At 33.7% G+C, this 21,467-nt stretch overlaps 2 protein-coding genes across 7 annotated transcripts in view; one reads left to right on the forward strand and one right to left on the reverse strand.

The window, feature by feature from the left end:
* LOC136849162 (uncharacterized) overlaps positions 1-21,467 on the reverse strand; it is a 744,860-nt gene that overhangs the window by 720,080 nt on the left and 3,313 nt on the right. The gene's annotated exons all lie outside the window — the stretch shown is intronic.
* Positions 1-21,467, forward strand: part of LOC136848950 (uncharacterized) — an 80,413-nt gene that overhangs the window by 48,705 nt on the left and 10,241 nt on the right. Inside the window, exon 2 of the mRNA XM_067121761.1 lies at positions 5,660-5,685. Within this exon, the coding sequence (XP_066977862.1) occupies positions 5,660-5,685 (26 nt within the window). The remainder of the gene's footprint in view (positions 1-5,659; positions 5,686-21,467) is intronic.

Here is a 21,467-nt window from a genome sequence, read left to right on the forward strand (position 1 = left end):
CATCAGTTTGTATGTGTTCATATAGCACATAAAAACTAAAAAAAAAAAAACTTATGAAGGAAATTACTAATATATACAAAATATACTGCTTCCGATAAGGTTGCATCTCTCTCTCTCTCTCTCTCTCTCTCTCTGAGAGACAGACAGACAGACAGACAGACAGACAGACAGACAGACAGACAGACAGACAGACAGACAGACAGACAGACAGACAGACAGACAGACAGACAGAGGGAGGTTGTACATGCGAGTGTATCCACATATACCCATTAGCGCTACGGCAAATGTGACGAACAACCCATTCCCTTTTTGAATCCAAGTCTGAAAAAAAAATGAAACAAAGTAAGGCGTGGGATTAAAAAGGTAGATTAACTCCACTGGAGGTTAAGAACTGATTCTTGAGAAAGATATGCTTATTAGAGCCAGGAAACACGAAAGCGCAAGAAAATTCCCAAACATGACAAAAGAAAGAAAAAATTACTGAACCCTAAAATCCGAGGAGCTCGTATTTTCACAGAGCGAAAGGGAGAAGATGCCTGACGAGGAAATGTCTCTGACGTACAAAGAACTGTGACCAAAATAGCAAATGTACAAAAAGAGAGAGAGAGAGATAGAGAGAGAAAGACCCCACCTTGTTGGGAAGCGGAGGGAATCGAGAGGCAAGGTGTTAGAGTATCATTATTCAAACGAATTACGTCCGATTACGCCCGAATTCAGGAAAGGGATCAACAAAAAACGTATCCCAGACATCAACATTTTTCTGTAAGTAAAACGAATAAGCATACCTTTAAGCCTTAATACCTGAGGTGGAAAAAATTAATACTGACTTCTAAACAATAGAGAACAGATGTCTTAATCTGAATAACCTGATCAAGTTAAAATCATTCTACAAACCTAGAATGTCATAGTATGATTTACTGCCTTGCGCATGTAACTGGAAACTAGTATCGAATTTATATAGATAACGAATGGCTCAAGAGAAGGATTTTTCATTATATGAAGCATTAATTATGGCTAGTTTCATCAGTACTGTCTAGAAATTTCATATCACAATACTTGTAAAGACATTCCCGAGGTTATAAACCTGGCGTTTAATGCAGGGGTTTCAGAGGAACTTAACTGGCGGAAGAAAATATAAAATAAATGAAAAAAGCCAAAAAATAATGACCCATTAAAAAAGAGATGAGCTTTCCAGCGAAACAGAATTTACCTTGCACAAACTAAAATGTTAATCATACTAATACACTTACTAAGCGAATATTGATTATTTACTTACAAAAGTGAAGAGGAAGGGGTCTTATCTGGATAAAAAAAAAAAAAATTCGCCCACTATGACCTTTAGAAATTTTCATCTTGAAATTTAAAATCATACTTCAGCAACAGTTAATTAGTCTACAGATGCTAATTTACTATTTCGGCCTTTGCATGATTTGATGCGACATCAGAATAGAGACATAAACAAGATGAAAACAAGAATGTACTTCTAAATTTTGTTTCGTCAAATCAATTTTGTATATAATAAATCATATTAATAATTCATTTGTAAAAATCAACGCGTCGCATACAGCCATTTCACCAGAATCTGTCAGTTCTGGCTTGGTTTCTCTCTCACGCTCGTTCTATCTCGCTGGCTGTCAAAACAATGGCACAGCCAGAGATATCTTGATATTTTCGCCAGATCCTTGTAATCCCTTTTCCGTAGCCAATCAACTTTACAGGATCCCATCTCGCCATTCAAAAATCCCTCAAGAAAAGAATGCTTCCATTACAGCCGAGTTCCATAGCTGAGGATGGCCCAGTGGCTCTCTGCGTCCGCTTGTCTGTCTATCTGTATGTCTCTCTTTTGGAGCCTGAAGGGATGTGTTGTTTTAGTTATGTCAGAGTATGCTTCAATAACAGAAATTATACATATACTGTTTAGTTAACTTCAGTGTTGTTGGTAAGCCTAACCGTATTGTTATTCACAGCACAGTGTTAATATCATCAAACATCTTCATTTGGGAAAAGTGTAAAAATGTCATTTAACAGCAATTTTCTTAGAAGTCTCCATACATATATATATATATATATATATATATATATATATATATATATATATATATATATATATATATATATATATATATATATATATATATATATAAAATATACATATGATGTATAGATATATTAATATGTTTATACTTTGTGGAATAAAATAGAAATACACGAAAATTAATCAGCTTATCTTACAGAAGATACAAATAGAATGATGTTATTTGAAGAAAATACAATCTTGTGTCGATTGAGTTAGCATTTAGAAGATTTGTTGACTTTGGAGGAATAAAAGGAGAAACCAGAACTTGATAACGCAAGATTGGGATGGAGTAGTGTAAATTTGGGAATGCCTGTGAGTGTTTGTTCAGGCTGTAACAGGGCTATCAAGAAATTGGAGAATGCGAAGGCACCAGCTATTGAAAGTCGCATAAATGTGAAAGCGTAATTCAGTCACTGATCAGCCTTTGCAGGGTCTGAAGGTGTGAGGGAAAGGTTCAGACTGGGTATGTAAGTGATATTATCATTAGAATTATAATATTACTTAATATAGGTAGAAGTAAGGCAGAAGGAATCCTAGGGTAAGATCAGTGCTGGTCTCGAAAAGGAATTTGTATATGGATCATGTTCTTGTTTTTAAAATATACGCATGAGGTTTCTGAGTCCAAAGAAAGAGTTGTATATAGTATAAATGGGTCCAGCTAAAAGGATAAGTTAGAACTGTTTAATCGTACTATTTTTCACATTTAACAAATGTTTTTCATCACCAAAATTATAAAAGAACAATTTGATAATCGTAAGAACAAAGAATTTTTTATTATTACTATTATTACCTCATGGGAAAGCAGATCTGGTGGAATTCAGAAACAAAATAGCGCTCAGTCGATAATTATAATGGAAAAAGTCCGTAGAAGGCAGTTAGTGATGCATAATTTAACAGTAAATGGTACCGGCAAATGGTAATATTAGAGCATTAGTTACATGATGATTATCCTTGTTGCTAAAGGTGATAGAATTTCGATGAGCAAACAAGACATTAAACAAAATGAACCACTTACATTTGTGAATCTCTGTACTTACTATGATCACTTTATTTTTAGTATATCAGCATTTAAGTTTGTGCTGCTTAGTTTCTTAACACTCTTATTTCCTAATATTGTTTTATAAAATTTTCTACAATATCACGTTAATATCATTTGTCATATATTTGTTTTACTCTCCTCCCTTAACTTATGAAAAAAACAATTTAACTAAAACTCTACCGAAACCTATAGAGGATTTCCTTTAGAATAAACAATTATAAAAAATGTGTAAAGTATTAGAAATATTCCAGGAATGTTATTTTTTACTTTAATTTATAGTTAGAAAATCTCAGGATGCTACATTTTTTTCTTCCCTGGTCTCCAGATTAAGCTTGTGAAATGAAGCTCTACTTAAAAGAAGTGGAATGTTGGGAGTCACGAGACAAATGAAGTACGAAAGCTCCCTTAATAGTCTTCTGCCCATTATCTCCTCCGCTCTTTCTCGCGTCAACCATTTTCCATCAAACATCCTCCATTCTCTTGACCCATTATCGAGGAGAGTTCAACAAACGTTCCCCCCCCAAAAATGAAAATCCTCATGAAATATTCCACGGCATTATGGCTTGAATTAAGAGATTGTTTTTTTTAAAGCCCTCATGCACTAAGATATACAAAGTGAGATCGCCTCAATTATTAAAAGATTGTCAGATCTACCGCTGTCTTGACGAATTCATTACTTAGAACTGACTCTTTAATATCTATATATATATATATATATATATATATATATATATATATATATATATATATATAGAGAGAGAGAGAGAGAGAGAGAGAGAGAGAGAGAGAGAGAGAGAGAGAGAGAGAGAGAGAGAGAGAGAGAAAATATAATAAAATGAAATATATAAATCGGGAAATAAAAATTTTATGGTCTATCGGTGCCGGTGGCCTTGTCCCTCTTCATTTAATGGTATCCGGTATAATTTCCTATTGACTAGATATTCCGTTATGTTTTTAGCTCCTTTTTTTATAAGAATATTGCAGTAACTTTTGTTATATGCTACGGATATTACTCACAGCAGTTACAGCAGAATTATTTTATAATAAAACTGCTGGCGACAAAAAATATTTACAGCAAATATGCTTGTGGCTACTCCACGCTCTGGCTATATCTGTGAAAGTTAACAAGAACAAAATTAAACATTTTGCTAAAAGCTATGGATTTCTTACAAAAAAATATCTGGTATTCCGATTCACTATTTACTTTCAATCTACATACTCTTATAGATTTCTTATATTAGCTGATGATGACAACGTTTTCAACATAAATATCCATCACATAATAATGTGGCCCAGTTACGAAATTTGCCGAGTTCTGAAGGGGCGGGAAAATATTCACTTTCAGGAGCCTCTTACGATCTTGATACTGGAAATGATAGACATTTTTCAAGTTTTCCCCAGGCTGCTGCAGCAGATAGCCCATCATTATACGAAAAAGGTCTTTGTGAGATAGTGTTTATGGAAGAACCCAGCATATAATGCCAGCTATTCGTAATTCGTCTTTTAAGGAAGTTTAGATTTATTTTATACTATAGACGAATTACATTTAGGAGCAATAAGTAATCATTTAACCTTTACGGTTATCGTTCTGTCTTGTTTACGATTGGAAGTTTTGTACTCCTGTTTTCTCTTGGCTTTATTGTGTTCTTTATTTCAGTCGTATTCTCTGCTGCACATCAGTTCAGAGACTGGAGGACCCTCATGTTGCAGCATTTAACTAACACAAAGCTCACATCTTCTTTGGTTACAAATCTTATTGCCTCATTCTAATATGTGATCATGAAATTTGAAAGGCTACGGTTATGGCGATAAAGCTATTTAGACACAATACATTTAGCATACATGTTATTTAGCAAGTGCTGACCTGCTTTTACTGTCAGAGGAATGGACATATAGAAAAGAAATGCTTTTACTGTCAGAGGAATGGACATATAGAAAAGAAATGCAACTTCAAAATGATCAAAAAGTCCACGATAAGTTAATCACATAAAGTAAGAGTTCAAATTCAAACAGGGTCGTGTATAAATTGTACGAGACACAAAAGACAAGATACCAAACACTGAGTGAGATAGAAATACTGCAAAGCCTTGGATCCGGAAATCAGGAGATTACCAGCAAAGACAGTACAGATTGTGGATACAAATTCTAATGTTCTGAAGTGCAGCTTCGTAAATATTCAGTCGCTCTGTTATAAAACACTGTGAATGAGAGAGCTGATGAATAATAAGTATCTCTGTAAACTAGCTTCTGCTAAAACACGCCTTAATGACTTTGATACCGATAAGATAACTAGAATGACCACATTTATTCATAGTTTTTTTTAATATTCGGAGCGAGGGGGATGAGTTATACTTACTGTTTTTAGTAGCAGTTCTCATATTAACCCCAAGATAAATCGGGTTATGAGTTATGAATAAACTGTCTAAAAAATTACTTACTTTTTTAATATTACCGTAGTATGGATTTGAAGCAGTACGTACGGTGGTTCTTCGAATGTTTCTTCATGTGTAGGTATGTGTAAAGTGAATTTTCTGGCCCCTCAGGAGTGGAACCTGATAAGAAGCCTCCTGTAAGTAGGCCTAAAAACAAATAAATTAAAATCCTTACAATAAATTCTACATCATAAGGAATGTTCGAAGTAAAAGAAGTGTGAGGAAGATGCCATCATTCTTTTTCGACCGTAAAAATAATGGTCTCTGCCCTGATTCTACTGTGTGATAGTTAAGTTTTTCACTTACATAAATGTAATATAATTTTACACACACATATATATATATACTGTATACATACATATATATATACACAGTATGTATGTATGTATGTATGTATGTATGTATGTATATGTACGTGCAAGTACGTTGTTACAGCTTACTGTGTTTACTCGAAAATGCAAAACTGAACTTTGATGAAACTTGTAAACTTTCCATGGGCACTCCCGCACATAATTAACTTTGGATGGTCACCCATGAAGATTTCACGATTTTCTGCATAGGTAATTTCACTTTTTTTTTTTTTTCAAACTGAAATACTTAAGTTCGTTCACATATAAAATTTAGGAGATATTTAATAACTGCCCTAAGTAACCCACTACGATGAAAGGTATGCAAAATTTTATGAGGATCTTGACAATTAAGCCGCAGTGGAGGATAAAAATTTGTTTGTGGAACTTTTCACTGGCTCCATAAATTATGTATTTCTTTAAAATAAAAACTGTATCAGAATCTAATACCGAAGGATTAGTGTCAGATATAATACCAAAGTATTTTTGTCCAGTTATAAATTCGCATCATGAGTCAATGATGATGTCTGTAATAAAATTAGATCGTAGCGCTATTTATGTTATTTTAGAGAACATCTGAAACGCCAGACTCGAAACCTAGCTTACCTATACAAAATTCAGTATGACTATTATTAGACTTTTGCTTCAGCATGAAGCTTACTAATGCCAACGAACTGAACCACCTAATGACAGAATGATCTACGCTCACTTGTACTAACATACTAAGAGATGGACAAGTTTCCTTACTCGTGAGAGGATGTCAAGAATTAGCTTTGATTAACAACTATCAGCAGTTTCAGCTGCTGTCTCAATGATTACATCAATTCTAGTTCAATCATTGGAACGCATTGCCGTTCCATAGCGTTGTGACACACAGGAAATTGATGAGCGTTGGTCCTTATATCTTTCTGGTCTTAAATGATGTGATCAGCGCACAGAATATCAACGTTAATGATACCCTACAGGACATTTTAATTTTCAAACACCTACTCACTCACAGACTCACACACGGACAAACACCCATAAACAGGTTTATCAGTCAAAATGAGGAAATGGTGGTAGAAAAAAAAAATAATACTGAATATTAATTATTACAATTAGGACATCGTAGTATTGCTTTTCACAAAACACCATCTTTATGATGATATACTGGCAATGATTTAGGGCCATGATATTGCAGAGGGATATAATTGTTTTCAAGGAATGAGGCCATTGCAACCGGAAATTGCAGTCACCAAACAATTATTCGGTACGTTTATGGAATACGAAATTGCCCTTCAGTAATTCTCGAATAAATGAATAAAAAAATAGTGGGCAATGACTCATACGAGCTGTGTAGATACAATGCTTGAAACTAAAGAAAAATGTTTGTGAATGAATAAAAACACGTTCCCTTGCTTTTTATTGATATTAAAAATAAAAATTTATACAAATTTCTTCTACAATAACATAGGTTTTACGAACATTCTAAATTTTTCAGCTATAGGATGTTATTATTTACGTGAACCAAAGCACTCTAATCCAAAATTATGTAATCAAGTCAACATATGTGTTATCCTAAAATCGAAATGTAAATTTATGATTTTTATAAACCACTAAAGATATCCACCTCACGACGCTTGGCATATAACGTTTATTTTCATTTATAGTTTTTGTACATCAAAGTTAGTTTATCAGTCTGCTGCTAAAGTCTTTGTTGACTGCCATGCATATTCCTTCATTCTATAACTTATTGGTGACGTGAAAACTTCGTAAGACAACCGGCTGAGGTGACGTGAATCCCTAAATCCGGCCTCCCGGGCTTGGCGATGTCATTAAGTATTTCCCTGTCGCGTCTCGAAACTTTGCCCTTACGTCACTCATATACGAAACAGTCCCTTGTGTCTAAAGAAATCTTTTATCTTTGCGAGATCTCAGCGGAAGAACGGGGGAATAGAATCTTTCATGATTACGATCATTAATGTTATGCTCGTTTTAGATGAAGCATGGTGTTTTGTTAACACAGTTTGTTTTACTTCTGATATTTATAAGCAGTATTCCACAAAGGAACTGCTCATGTAATGGACGGGATGTTCTAGACGCGCAGTCTTAAAGTGGAATGCATCAGCCACAGACTATTTCGTAGACCTATAAGTGTTGCGTAATGTCCAAACACTTGGAAGAAGGTAGACTGATTCTTCATTAAGCTAATGATAAGAGACTGATCCGAGTAGATTATCTGAAAATCATCTTTTTAACTTTAGGGACGTTACGTACTTTCCTGATATTCATATTATAGTAATAATAAAAATTCTACCATGGCGTATAATTTTCTTTTGTGAAAATCTCACAGAAATGTGCACATATTCACAGGCAGGATCATACGCACAGACCTAGATATATATATATATATATATATATATATATATATATATATATATATATATATATATATATATATATATATATATATATATATATATATATATATATATATATATATATATATAATATATATATATATATATATATATATATATATATAGAGAGAGAGAGAGAGAGAGAGAGAGAGAGAGAGAGAGAGTACGGGCTGCTCTAGGAGCAAGAGCCCGTGCTGGCACAAGGCCAGCTAAATCTGAAACAACGAGAGAGAGAGAGAGAGAGAGAGAGAGAGAGAGAGAGAAGAATTTCATGATCCCCAGAAATGCAATTTCCAATGTGATCCGCAACATATGTTGGTAGAAAAGAACTTGGAAAAAGATCATGTTGGTAGGAAAAGAACTTGGAAAAAAAAACGATCATTAGAAGCAATGCAACACGTGCTGGTAACGCAATGCTTGTTTCCACTTATGGAACAATGAAAGATGATATATGCTTTCACCGAGAGAGAGAGAGAGAGAGAGAGAGAGAGAGAGAGAGAGAGAGAGAGAGAGAGAGAGAGACAGCCACTCGTTTCTTCCTGGCACGTACAAATGGGCTGTTTCAACTGCATCTGCTATGTAAATGTATACAAAGAAGGATCGAGGGTGAAGAATAAGAGAAAGGTGGAGGGGAGAAACGCTGAGGGGAAAGTATTAGGAGAGATTTTATATGTTATGGTACCATAAAATATACCATTTGTTGTTAAAATCGTTACCCTTAGGAGTCGGCAATTAATAAAAGTCAGTCAAAATTCTCAGCTAAATTCATTTTGAAGATTTTAAAAGGACTAGACTCAAGATAAAACTGACCCAACATAAAACTGCCATTATAATCATTAATCCCCAGAATCACATGCTAAAGGAGAATCTCCACTTTGCACGCACACACACACACACACATGTACACGGGGAAAAAGGTGAGAACGTGCAACAAATGCCATAACACAAATGAATCTTTTAAGAAGGGAGTGGGAGAGGCTATAATGGATCATTGATGAAAAAATGTGACATACTTAAAGACAGGGGGGAATGCGACCTGAAGTAAATGCAATCTTGCAACAGTGGAGTTAGTATTATGAACATATACTGGATGAAGGAAAAGGATTAAAAATAAAATTAATGATACTAAAATTGATAGGATTAGTGTAAGATTGAGGATACTGATCGAAGAGACAGCTGATAGTATAAAAATGACAATGAAAAAGCTAAGGAATGGATAGACACCAGGAGTTGATGCGATCACAAGTGAGAAGCAGTGGTACAATAGATGTGATTAAGGTAATGAGCCGTGTTTGAAAAGCATGTCGAAACGAAGAAAAGTCCTGAAGTAATTTGTTTGAGGTATAATTGTTCCATCGCATTAAATTAAAGGTGACAGAGGCTACTGTAAGAATTATAGGCATATCTGGAATACTAAACCAGAGGTATGGTAGGATTTTCATCAAAATGGTGATAGAAAAATTGCCGATAGGGGAAAAGGTGTGTTGATCAAGATATATTATTTGATATATATATATTATAGTTATGATAGAAGCTTGAAACTGAAGAAAAAAAAATTCTTTATTTGGCATACCAGGACCCTAAGAAAGTTTTCAGTTACAATTTCTAAACAAACAAGTGGAAGGTGTTTAGAATGTGTGGTACCAAAGATCGGCTACTGAGATAATATATACACACCCACACATATATACTGTATAAATATATATATATATATATATATATAATATATATATATATATATATATATATATATATATATATATATATATATATATATATATATATATATATATATATATATATATATATATGTGTGTGTGTGTAGGCGTGTAGACGCGTGTGACAGTTCTATTGATTTTTATACTGGTAATAATAGGTGTGACGGGAATATATGAATTTTCGAGCAAATGAATAGCGTCCTTTCCATGTTCAGTTCTCACCTTCTTCCTACTGTTTACGAGGGTTCGTTACGAATCATTGGCGTTTGACGCAGGTAGATAAAGACGCTGTAAATTTAATAGTATCATAAATTTCATGCTCTATCTTCCTCTTTGATCGGGGTTTGTGAACAAAACAAGCATATAATTTACTATAACAATTCTTAGAATTAGTGCTAACATCCCACGCAATGCACATAAAAGAGATACAGTCCTTTGTTGTTCTTTCGAGAACCCCGACCCTATTCTGGGTAGGAAATGCACCATAGATTATTCCTTATATCTTTGTCCATACATGAATAAACCAATACAAGTTTACCAGTGTTTAAATAGAAATGAAGTTGCCCCGTTGCTTCTTTGTGCATAAAAGAGAGACTTTTAGATTGTGTCAAATGTTTATAAATAGTTCCCCATTTTTCCAGGAATTGATTCTTTTGTATTTTATATACAAAGCGTCTGTTATTCAATGATTTGTTAATCTTCGTTTTTAAGAGTATCGTTAACTCTTATTATTATTATTATTATTATTATTATTATTATTATTATTATTATTATTATAAAAATACAAAATAAAGTGCAAACAGTACAATATCATCTACACAAAATAAAGTGCAAATAGTACAATATCATATACACAAAATAAAATTCAATTTCATTATCCCAGTCCCCACTTCCAACAATCCCTTAAATACAAATACCCTGGTGACTGACTTCATCATTAACTTAGATCTTTATACTTAATGTACGTTCGAGTCCCTTCAGTGTCCTTAACCGTGTTCATTTTTCATTACACGAAAAATTTATGTTAATTATATTTATAGATAAATTATCATACATTCTTCCCCAAATTCAAACGTATCTAATTGTACTTTTGTCTCAAAAGGATAATAGCAAGTTCTCCTCATATGTGATAAATTGTTTTTCCATGCAGTTTCCCGTCACAGTGTTAATTTTTCCTCTAAACTATTTTGTTTATGCTTTCCTTATGAAACCATGTATTTCCAACAATCAAATCTAACTCATTTCTAGAATAAACACAAACAAATTTATTTCTTAAAGAAACTCCATATTCTCATTCACTTCATCAAATTAACTATTAGGACAAGCATTTAGAAATAGTACATATATTCCCGAAAAATACAAGGGTTTCCTTATTCCGGAACAAAACAGGAATTCATTTTATTGGTCACTGTGACGTCAGTCCAATAAAGAGGAAGTCTGAATTGAATATCGGAAAATATTTCGTAATAAATGTTGCTGGATTTTTTCCCAGAATCAGTATCACATGCCAAAGTGGTTGCCCACTCAAAGATTTTAATGAAATTTAAATCCAATTTCTTGTCTCTGTCAAATAGACCATAACACTGTGGGGGTAGAGTGGAATTTTTTTATTCCCATAAATACCAATACTCATACAATCAATATGGACAAAGTCACCTGACTGGAAATTACATTGATGTAATGAAAATAAACTTTACTTACGTAAGTATCAATGTTACTCGGATACAATTCTTAAATTTAAATTAAAATCGACTGTAATAATATTATGGCTGCATAATGGGTAGGAATTGGGATAAAGCAGAATTTACCATGTAGGATTTCTGAAAATTATAATAGGTTCGACTAGTTTAGTTTAGTCATACACACAAACGCTCACATCTACGGCATAATCAAAAAAATTATATACAAGAGTAAAAAGGACTACAAAGTAAATACAGTTCTGCGAAACAACTAAGGTTTAAGGAATATGCATAATCTTCAGCTGAGGAACAGTTGCTTTAAATTAACATAGGTACTGGATCACCCAAGGAGAAACGAACCACATTAACAAAAACTACTCGCTTTTGAACACCTTATGGAAACGGGGATCAAGCGTATCTATCCCTGGGATAGAAATAATCTCGTTTTCATTTGTAGCTACGTTAATGCTGGTTATATGAGATGCTTCGTAAGAATATTATTGTAGATCGTTATTAAACTAATATGAGACCACTCATTTCTATTACTCTTTTGGCCAGCTCAAACTAGGTATATGGTTATGTTGATTTGTTCTGACATCTAATTCCTTACTCCATTGGCCCAAATGAACTGAATCTTTGTGCATTAAGGACGGTTTCTTAAAAAGAATGTGTTTTTAATATTTTAATGCGAAAAGATGTATACACATTGGTTTGATCTGAAACTCGGTTTCAGAAGTATATGTAAAATTTTCTTATCTTACAGAAAGAGAGACATTTGATCACTGTAGAGAACTGTTACGCTTTGTCTGTTAGTATAGATTACTTAGAGAATGATTTGTGATCGTAAGGAATGGCAGTAGTAAGATATTGGCGTTAATGTGTGCAATCATGTACGTTTGTTAGAAGCAGTGAAAATAACACTTCACTTTCTACACCATAAAATTAATGGTAATAATTATAACTAATGGCAATAGGCAATAAAAGTTTCGTAAGCGATATGAATTTATATATTATTGTATCTGGGATACAGTTTGAATAATAATTCATACAAATGGGTGATTTACGTGAATTGTGCGGGCATTTACTAAGCTGTGATCGAATTATTTATACAATTAAACCTCAGCCATTATAATTTTATGGCAAATTTACAATTTGGGATTCGCGTATGACTTGACTTTCCTGTCTCCATAAAGAATGCTACTTAAGAGTGATTTATGAATGCTTGACGTGAAAGTTTACATATGGAGAAAAACAGTTATTACCGATATTTTTTTATTTTGTCGTTTACGTTTATTACCTCACTGTTGGGACTGCTTCGTTAATTCAATCATCATTTAGTGAAAATGTCGAAAATTTGTAAAATTATACCTTCGTCCCAGAAAGAAAGCAACAAAACCAGCGATAAAATATAGACATTGAATTAAACATATTTTTTGCAGTTACCTGAAGATAATGAATGAAATAAGCTGACGGTAAAAAGGAGGATGGGGATAACCTATTAGGGTTGGTGAAGAACTTTTAGGAGGAAGATAGACTGTTGGAGGAAGGAAGCAGGGAGAAAGAAGTTTATTGGAGAAAAAAACAAAGTGGGAAAATATGATTTTGGAGGAAAGTTAGTGCTAATCTTCAAGTGGATTTCTCATGTTTTTTTTTCTTTTTTTTTTTCAAATCGGAATCTTTGTTTCGTACTTGCGTGTGTGTCAGTGTGGTTGCAACCTAACAGGATTTTCTTTTTAATTACTTCGAGAAATTCTCATATTTTTTGCAAGAAGCCCCTTTATGTAAATCATCTCCTGAAGTTTATGCATGCTTTAATTTTCCTGACTACTAAGATGTAGAATCTCATTATTTATTATAGGACGAGCTGCATAAAATTCCCATTCTTTTACGAGAGGATTCAGAACTTTTATGTGATGTACTCATGACGTTCTTTTATAATGATCTTTCAGGTAAGAAACCTGATGAATGATAAATGCAGTCATTTTTTATTTGCAAATTATGAAGCTTTGACTATTAAGATTTAAGTCTATGCAGGTATGACACAGTTTTTCTTATGTTTGTGCAAATTCATAAATATAATTATTTCTCGTGTTTGTGCATTCGTTTTTATATATCCTTGCAGGATTTCATTAATGCTCAAGAAAACTGAATCCATGCATTGTAATCACTTTCGTGGTAGATTACAAATATACGTGAACTTTGGAGAGCAAGTTCATTTTTCAGTGCCTACGGAACTGGAGCCTATATTCGTCTAACTGAATCATAAATGCTGAACGTAATATAATGATGCAAAAGGTAATAAAATACGTCAGATGTCAATACTGCTGGCAGGGAGAGATGAAGTTTGGAATGCAGCGAAAAAATTTGTTTTGTTCTCCCATGGATTCATAAATCCAGCCACGTCGAAATCTCCAGCTAGGCTTTTTGCGAAAGTTTTTTTTTTTACGTCAGTGCCTAAATTAATAGAACAATCTTATCTGTTTTTACTATCTATTTTTTTTCAGACATTTTGCCAATAGCATACTAAATTTTGCAAGCACATTATAAACAATATACGAAATATCTATCAGTTTCTTTTTATTAATCACTGGTTAAATGCTCTTTTTATATTAATGATTAACAAAATGAAACTGATAGATATTTCGCATATTGTTCATGGTGTAATGACAAAATATATTATGATATTGCCAAAAAAATTATTCAATAGTTTGTCCAATTATTGAAGGCTAAACACCTTCACTTCCTGATTCCCTTGTGCTGACACGAGGCCTTTTTATATCTCATGTTTTCTCTAACTTTATTAATGCCCTTGTGCAATATTACCACTAATATTGCTACTTTGTCTCATATCTGTCCCTTGGTTCTTGCGCTTAGTTTTTATATGCTTTTTTTTCCACAACGTTCGTTATCTCAAACATAATTTTTTTTCTGTCTAAGTTTAGTTCATTTCACTCTTTGTCACTGCATAACAACAGGGCAATAATATAAATTTCCTTCATTTAGTGTTGGAAGAGAACCCTTCCTCTGCAAAGGCCATAAAATACCCGAGACCTCTAGATTCTATTTGTATCGTTAGGAAATCAGCAGTCTTCTCTCTCTCATATTTTACCTTTTCTCATATTTTATCCCTATCTTTCCCATTGCATTCCTGATAAAAGCAATAAAAACAAAATTAACATGATTCTCAACCGTCTCATGAAATAGAATATTGTACTCGTTTTATGTTGATATTGAAAAACCTACAAATTTTTCCTCAGCAGCAAAACTTTAAAAAGAACTAAATAATTGAGTGATAGCCTAATAATTCACATATGGAAGTCTTACAACTTATAATTATTGTGAATGTACTTTGAAAATAATTTTACATTGATAAACTGAAAAAAATAAATAGAAAATTTACCTCAGTAGTAAAACTTCAAAAAGAACGAAATCATTGAGTAACAAAGCCTAATAATTCACATATGGAAGTATCACAGCTTATAAATTTACTAGGTTTATTTTGAAAATTATCTTATGTTAATATGCCGAAAAAACAGAAAATTTAACTCGGTAGTTAAACTGCAAAAAGAATATATCCTTGAGTAACAGAGCCTAAAAATTCACATACGGAAGTCATACAGTTTATAATTATTCTAAATATATTTTGAAAATTATTTTATAATGATACATTGAAAAAACATAGAAAATTTACCTCAGTAGTAAAACTTCAAAACAACTAAATCACTGAGTAATTGAGCCTAATAATTCACATATCGAAGCCGTTCAGTTGGTAAGTCTTCTAGCCTAAATGAATATAGAAAATTAAATGAGAAAACAAAAACCACTGAAATGCCGTCTGTGCCAAGAGTAGGCTAAGATTGCTTAATCAGGGAAATGTATTAATGAGTTTCCAATTAATGTATTAATTATTCAAAATCCAAATCACTGATTAATTTAGTATCGTTTCTGATTAATGAATTAATAACAAGATCCTATCCTGCTGTGATGTGAGATTCTCCCTCTCTCCTATGTTTTTTCTTATAAAAGGATCAAAAAGGTATACTTCGTTAACTTGTTTACAGTGAAAAAGCCTGTTGCACATATACACATACCCTCACTGAGACTCAAACACCTACATAATCTTTATGATTATATATAATACATACTGTACATATATATATATATATATATATATATATATATATATATATATATATATATATATATATATATATATATATATATATATATATATATAAACTTTCTAACAGAATATTTTGTAACCGCTATTAAACAAGGAAAAAGTGCCCCGAAGTTTCTTCGGCGCAATCAAGTTTTCTTTATGAGCCGAGGCCCATGAAGCTTTCAGTCACGGCCCGGTGGTGGCCTGTCCTATAGCGCTGCCAGAAGCACGATTATGGTAACTTTGACCTTAAATAAAATCAAAACTACTAAGGCTAAAGGGTTGCAATTTGGTATGTTTGATGACTGAAGGGTGGATGATCAACGTACCAATTTGCAGCCATCTAACTTCAGTAGTTTCTAAGATCTGAGGGTGGACAGAAAAAGTGCGGACGGATGGATAAAGCCACCTCAGTAGTTTTCTTCTACTCAAAACTAAAACGGAGCAAATGCAGAGTATATATATATATATATATATATATATATATATATATATATATATATATATATATATATATATATATAAATATATATATATATATATATATATATATATATATATATATATATATATATATATATATATTATATATAAAACGGAGCAAATGCAGAGTATATATATATATATATATATATATATATATATATATATATATATATATATATAATGTATATATATATATATATATATGTATACAAATTTTCTAATAGAGCATTTTGTTAGTCATTAAAAACGGAGCGAATGCAGAGTTGAAAACGCTTTCAGAATACTGTAATATTACTGAAGTGAATAAACTATGATAGAAGGCATGAACAATAGATTTCAGAATATTTTTAAAGGATGCTATTTTTGACTTAGCCTAGGCTACATGTGGCAGAACCAAAAATATAAAAATATTTACCATGACTATGACAGGGCTGTTAATATTAACAATGTTCTCTATTGTTATATAAATGATGATATATAGACAAAACTAGTTTTTTCTGTGCATTTCCAACTGTTATTATTATACATATTATCGTACATTTCCAACTGTTATTATTAGGCTATACAATAAAGGGTACCTGAAGTACTTATAGAGAAAATATTAGGCAACGCTGTTATACTTGAAAGCAGTCTTCTTTTGTTTTTTGTTGATGCATTTTCACGGAATTAAATGTCCGTATCTTTCACAAGTCTTAAAAAAAATTTGGGATCTTCTAAAACGTAATATGCTTAAAATGTCTTTTACCTTTTCTTCACCCTGCTTCTGTACCGTTGGAAAACATAACATTTTAGCCTATATACATTTCAGTAGAAATGAAAGAATTTGTTGCTTAAAACAAAAAAAAAGATATGACTCAAAGTGATATTCAGTACCTATTACTATTTTTTGCATTGTGAGCCAACGATATACTTAAAAATTAATACATTACACGTGAAATAAACTTGAATATAAAAAATCTCCTTTATTATAACTAAATACAAAAAAAAAAATATTAACTATACTTCAGAACACATTTATGCCTGTAAGTAAAAAGTATCTTAGGCAGCTTCCTGAAACATAAAATAAATGCTTACAAAATCATTTCGTTTTAACATGTTAAGTCAAATTTATCTTCGCAATTTCATTTTTTTTCAGCCAGGTAATTCAAATTTCGTCCTACCAGTAACAGACTTGTACTTGATTATAAATAATTTTTATAAGTTTCTCGGAGAAGCATGAATATGAGTCTGACAGATTTATTTTGAGAATTTTCATGCTTGTAGTAAGCTTGATATTTATTTTTCTTACAAAGGTAAATGGGATGAGCAACATACACTATGAGACTACTTTCCATATCAAGCGACGATAAGAATATTTGAGAGAGAGAGAGAGAGAGAGAGAGAGAGAGAGAGAGAGAGAGAGAGAGAGAGAGAGAGAGAGAGAGAGAGAGATCAGTGAAGCACTGCTGTGTAAAATATAGCTGGAAAAAGGGAATAAAAACATAGTCAAACTATTTTTCGCTTCAAATGTCAGGAAAAGGATTTTAATCTGGTTTTCTCATTTAGGTGACATGAATTATGCATTCATTCAGTCCGATGCAACCCGGTTGAGGTTAATTAAGCCCCGCGTGCCTTTGTAATGAAAAATGGTGGTTTGCTAAACATTCCCGAATAATTCTCTTGTCATTAAGCCACGTACGACCGGCTATGGATGACTGTTTGGGATGCTATTTTTAAGAATAGATCTACTAAACTATTCTCTATCTAGGAGTTTTCTTTCAGGAAAGAGAAACTTTGAAAGACCCATCAGATAAATTAGCTGACTCTATTACAGTCATAATATAAAAATTTCATTTTCCAAATAGGCTATATATGCTGAAGCCTGTGAAATCATGAATATGGAAATGCAAATGGATTTGTAAAAGACTTCAAATATATACTATCTGACCCCATTTGACCAATGTTCATTTATTATGTTCATGAGGAAATGCAGCAGTTCACCAACCCGGCATTGCCCGGAAATAAACTGAATGACAGTTGATCATTTACCTTAGAAAGGAAGTGACGCGTGGTGTGATTTCGACTGACATGTCCCCTCTACACCGAAACACCACCCCCACAATAAACCTAAACACCCCCTAAATCAAAACACACCCAAGCTTAACCTAAACACAACCCCACTTAATGAAACACCCCCACTAAACCTAAGCATGCACTCACTAAACCAAAACACACCCCATTACACCTAAACACACGCTCCTCCACTAAACCTACACCGTCCACTAAACCTAAACACCCCTCCCACCAAACCTAAATGTACCCCCACTAAACCTAAACACACGCCCAACTAAACCTAAACACACCACCACTAACCTAAACAACCCCCTGAATAGAAACACGCCAAACTAAAGCTAAACATCCCCCCAATAAACCTAAACAAACCCCCACAAAACCAAAACAAACCCCCACTAAACCTAAACAAATCCACCACTAAACCTAAACACCACTCCCACCAAACCTAAACACACCCTCCACTAGACGTAAACACCCCTCCCACTAAACCCTAAATGTACTGTCCACTAAACCTAAACACACACCCCACTAAACCTAAACACACAGCACCCACAAAACTTAAACACATCCCTCACTAATCCTAAACTCACCTCCACTAAACCTAAACACAAACCCCTCAATAAATCTAAATGCAACCCCCACTAAATCTAAACACACGCTCCCTACTAAAGCTAAACACATCCCACCAAATCTAAACACACCCCCTATGCCTAAGCTCACCCCCATTAAACCTAAACACACACACTACACCTAAACACACCCCTCATTAAACTTAAATGCACCCCTAACTAAACCTAAACACAATCCCCCTACCACAGCTAAACACACCTCCACTAAATCTAAACATACCCCCATTAAACCTAAACACACACCCCACTAAACCTAAACACACCCCAACTTAGCTGAAACACCCCCGCTAAACCTAAGCACACTTCATTAAACCAAAACATACCCCCATTAAACCTAAGCACATCCCCTCCCTAAACACACCCCACTAAACCATAACACACCCCACTAAACCTAAACACACCGTCCACTAAACCTATACACCCCTCCCACCAAACCAAAACACACACCACCCACTAAACCTAAGCACACCCCCAACTAAAATTAAACACACCTTCACTAAACCTAAACACCCCTGAACCAACACACACCCCACTAAACCTAAACACGTCCAACACTAAACCTAAACACACCCCAACTAAACCAAAACATATCCTCCACTAAACATAAACACCCCTTCCACTAAACCTACGTGCACCCTTTACTAAACATAAACACAACAACCACTAAACCTAAACACACTGCACACACAAAACCTAAACACAATTCTCACTAAAACAAAATGCACCCCCAGTGTACCTAAACTAACCCCCTCTAAACCTAAACACACACCCCCACTAAACCTAAACACACACACCCCCACTAAACCTAAAAACAGCCCTCACTAAGCCTAAATGCAACCCCCACTAAACCTAAACACATGCAGCCTGCTAAAGCTAAACACACCCCCACAAGACCTAAACACGCACCCCTCTAAACCTTGTCACACACCCCTCTAAACCTAAACACACACTCTACTAAACCTAAACGCATCGCCAACTAAACCTAACTTTCAATAATACAGTATATTTCTATGGTCTCGAGTAGGCCTAGGCTATAAGAAATGAAGTATGATAAACCCGTAGAGTTTATTTACGACATACTGTAAGTTACAATGGTAAGGGGAAAGGGGGATGGAGGAAGGGGAAGGGGGCGGAGGTACGGGTTTGAAACCCACCCTATAATCAAGTGGGGTCAAATGATGGCCACGTGACAAATTTTGTCTAAATCGGTCAAGCGGTTCGGATTCTTATAGCGCACAACTTTACAAACACATTAACATACAAACATTCACTTTCATATATAAGATATATATATATATACATATATATATATATATATATATATATATATATATATATATATATATATATATATATTTATGTGTGTATTACAATCTAGTGAGAGATGGGAAATTACTCTCTCCCTTTACATAGATCTGGCAGTGGTTGTAAGCTTTATTGACTTATATTTAGTTGTAAATGGTAGATGAAATTGCCATACAGTACTTTGGTTTATAGTAGGTGCATCGTTTGAAAATAATTGGATTGCCTCTGTCCATCACTTAATTTGTCTGCTAGTAAACCAATCCCAACTGAGGTATTTCAATCCAGGAAGATGAATTGGAACCAAGGTATTCATGCATTATATAGTTAACGCCTGAGAGAGAGAGAGAGAGAGAGAGAGAGAGAGAGAGAGAGAGAGAGAGAGAGAGAGAGAGAGAGAGAGAGAGAATCAGCTTAATACCACGAAGTCAAAAGTAAGTACTTACAATTTAACCAAGTTTAGCGATAAACTCAAATTAGTTACGAAAGCAAGCATTGAAAAATATACAAACAGAATTAGTGAACAGCAATCGAGCTAGGTTGATATTTAAAGGCTTAGTTTTTCAGAAAAAAATTATTGCTAGGCCATCATATAAGAGTTTTCAGATGAATCGATGGAAATTATTCTTAGTAATAATAATAATTAAGCTCCGGAATATAAATGGGATAAATGACCTACCATCAATGATGCGTAAAATAATCATTTACTCGAATTTCAGAGTAGACACTATTGCTTAATTTACCAAAAAAATGTACTTCAGGAAATTGGAGCATTAGTTTCTGCAATGCATTGCGCGCGCGCGCGTGTGTGCGCGTAGAGAGAGAGAGAGAGAGAGAGAGAGAGAGAGAGAGAGAGAGAGAGAGAGAGAGAGAGAGAATAAACAGGTTTATAGGTTCTTGAGTCTTAAAATAATGCAGTAATTAGTCTCATGTCACGGGGAGAGAGAGAGAGAGAGAGAGAGAGAGAGAGAGAGAGAGAGAGAGAGAGAGAGAGAGAGAGAGAGAGAGACTTTAATTAAACAGGCTTTTAATTTCTGGGATGTCTTAAAATAATGCAGTAATTAGCTCCATATTACGAGAGAGAGAGAGAGAGAGAGAGAGAGAGAGAGAGAGAGAGAGAGAGAGAGAGAGAGAGAGAGAGAGAG

The sequence above is a fragment of the Macrobrachium rosenbergii genome, chromosome 20 (genome assembly GCF_040412425.1).
Source record: "Macrobrachium rosenbergii isolate ZJJX-2024 chromosome 20, ASM4041242v1, whole genome shotgun sequence".
NCBI classification, from domain to species: Eukaryota; Metazoa; Arthropoda; class Malacostraca; order Decapoda; family Palaemonidae; genus Macrobrachium; species Macrobrachium rosenbergii.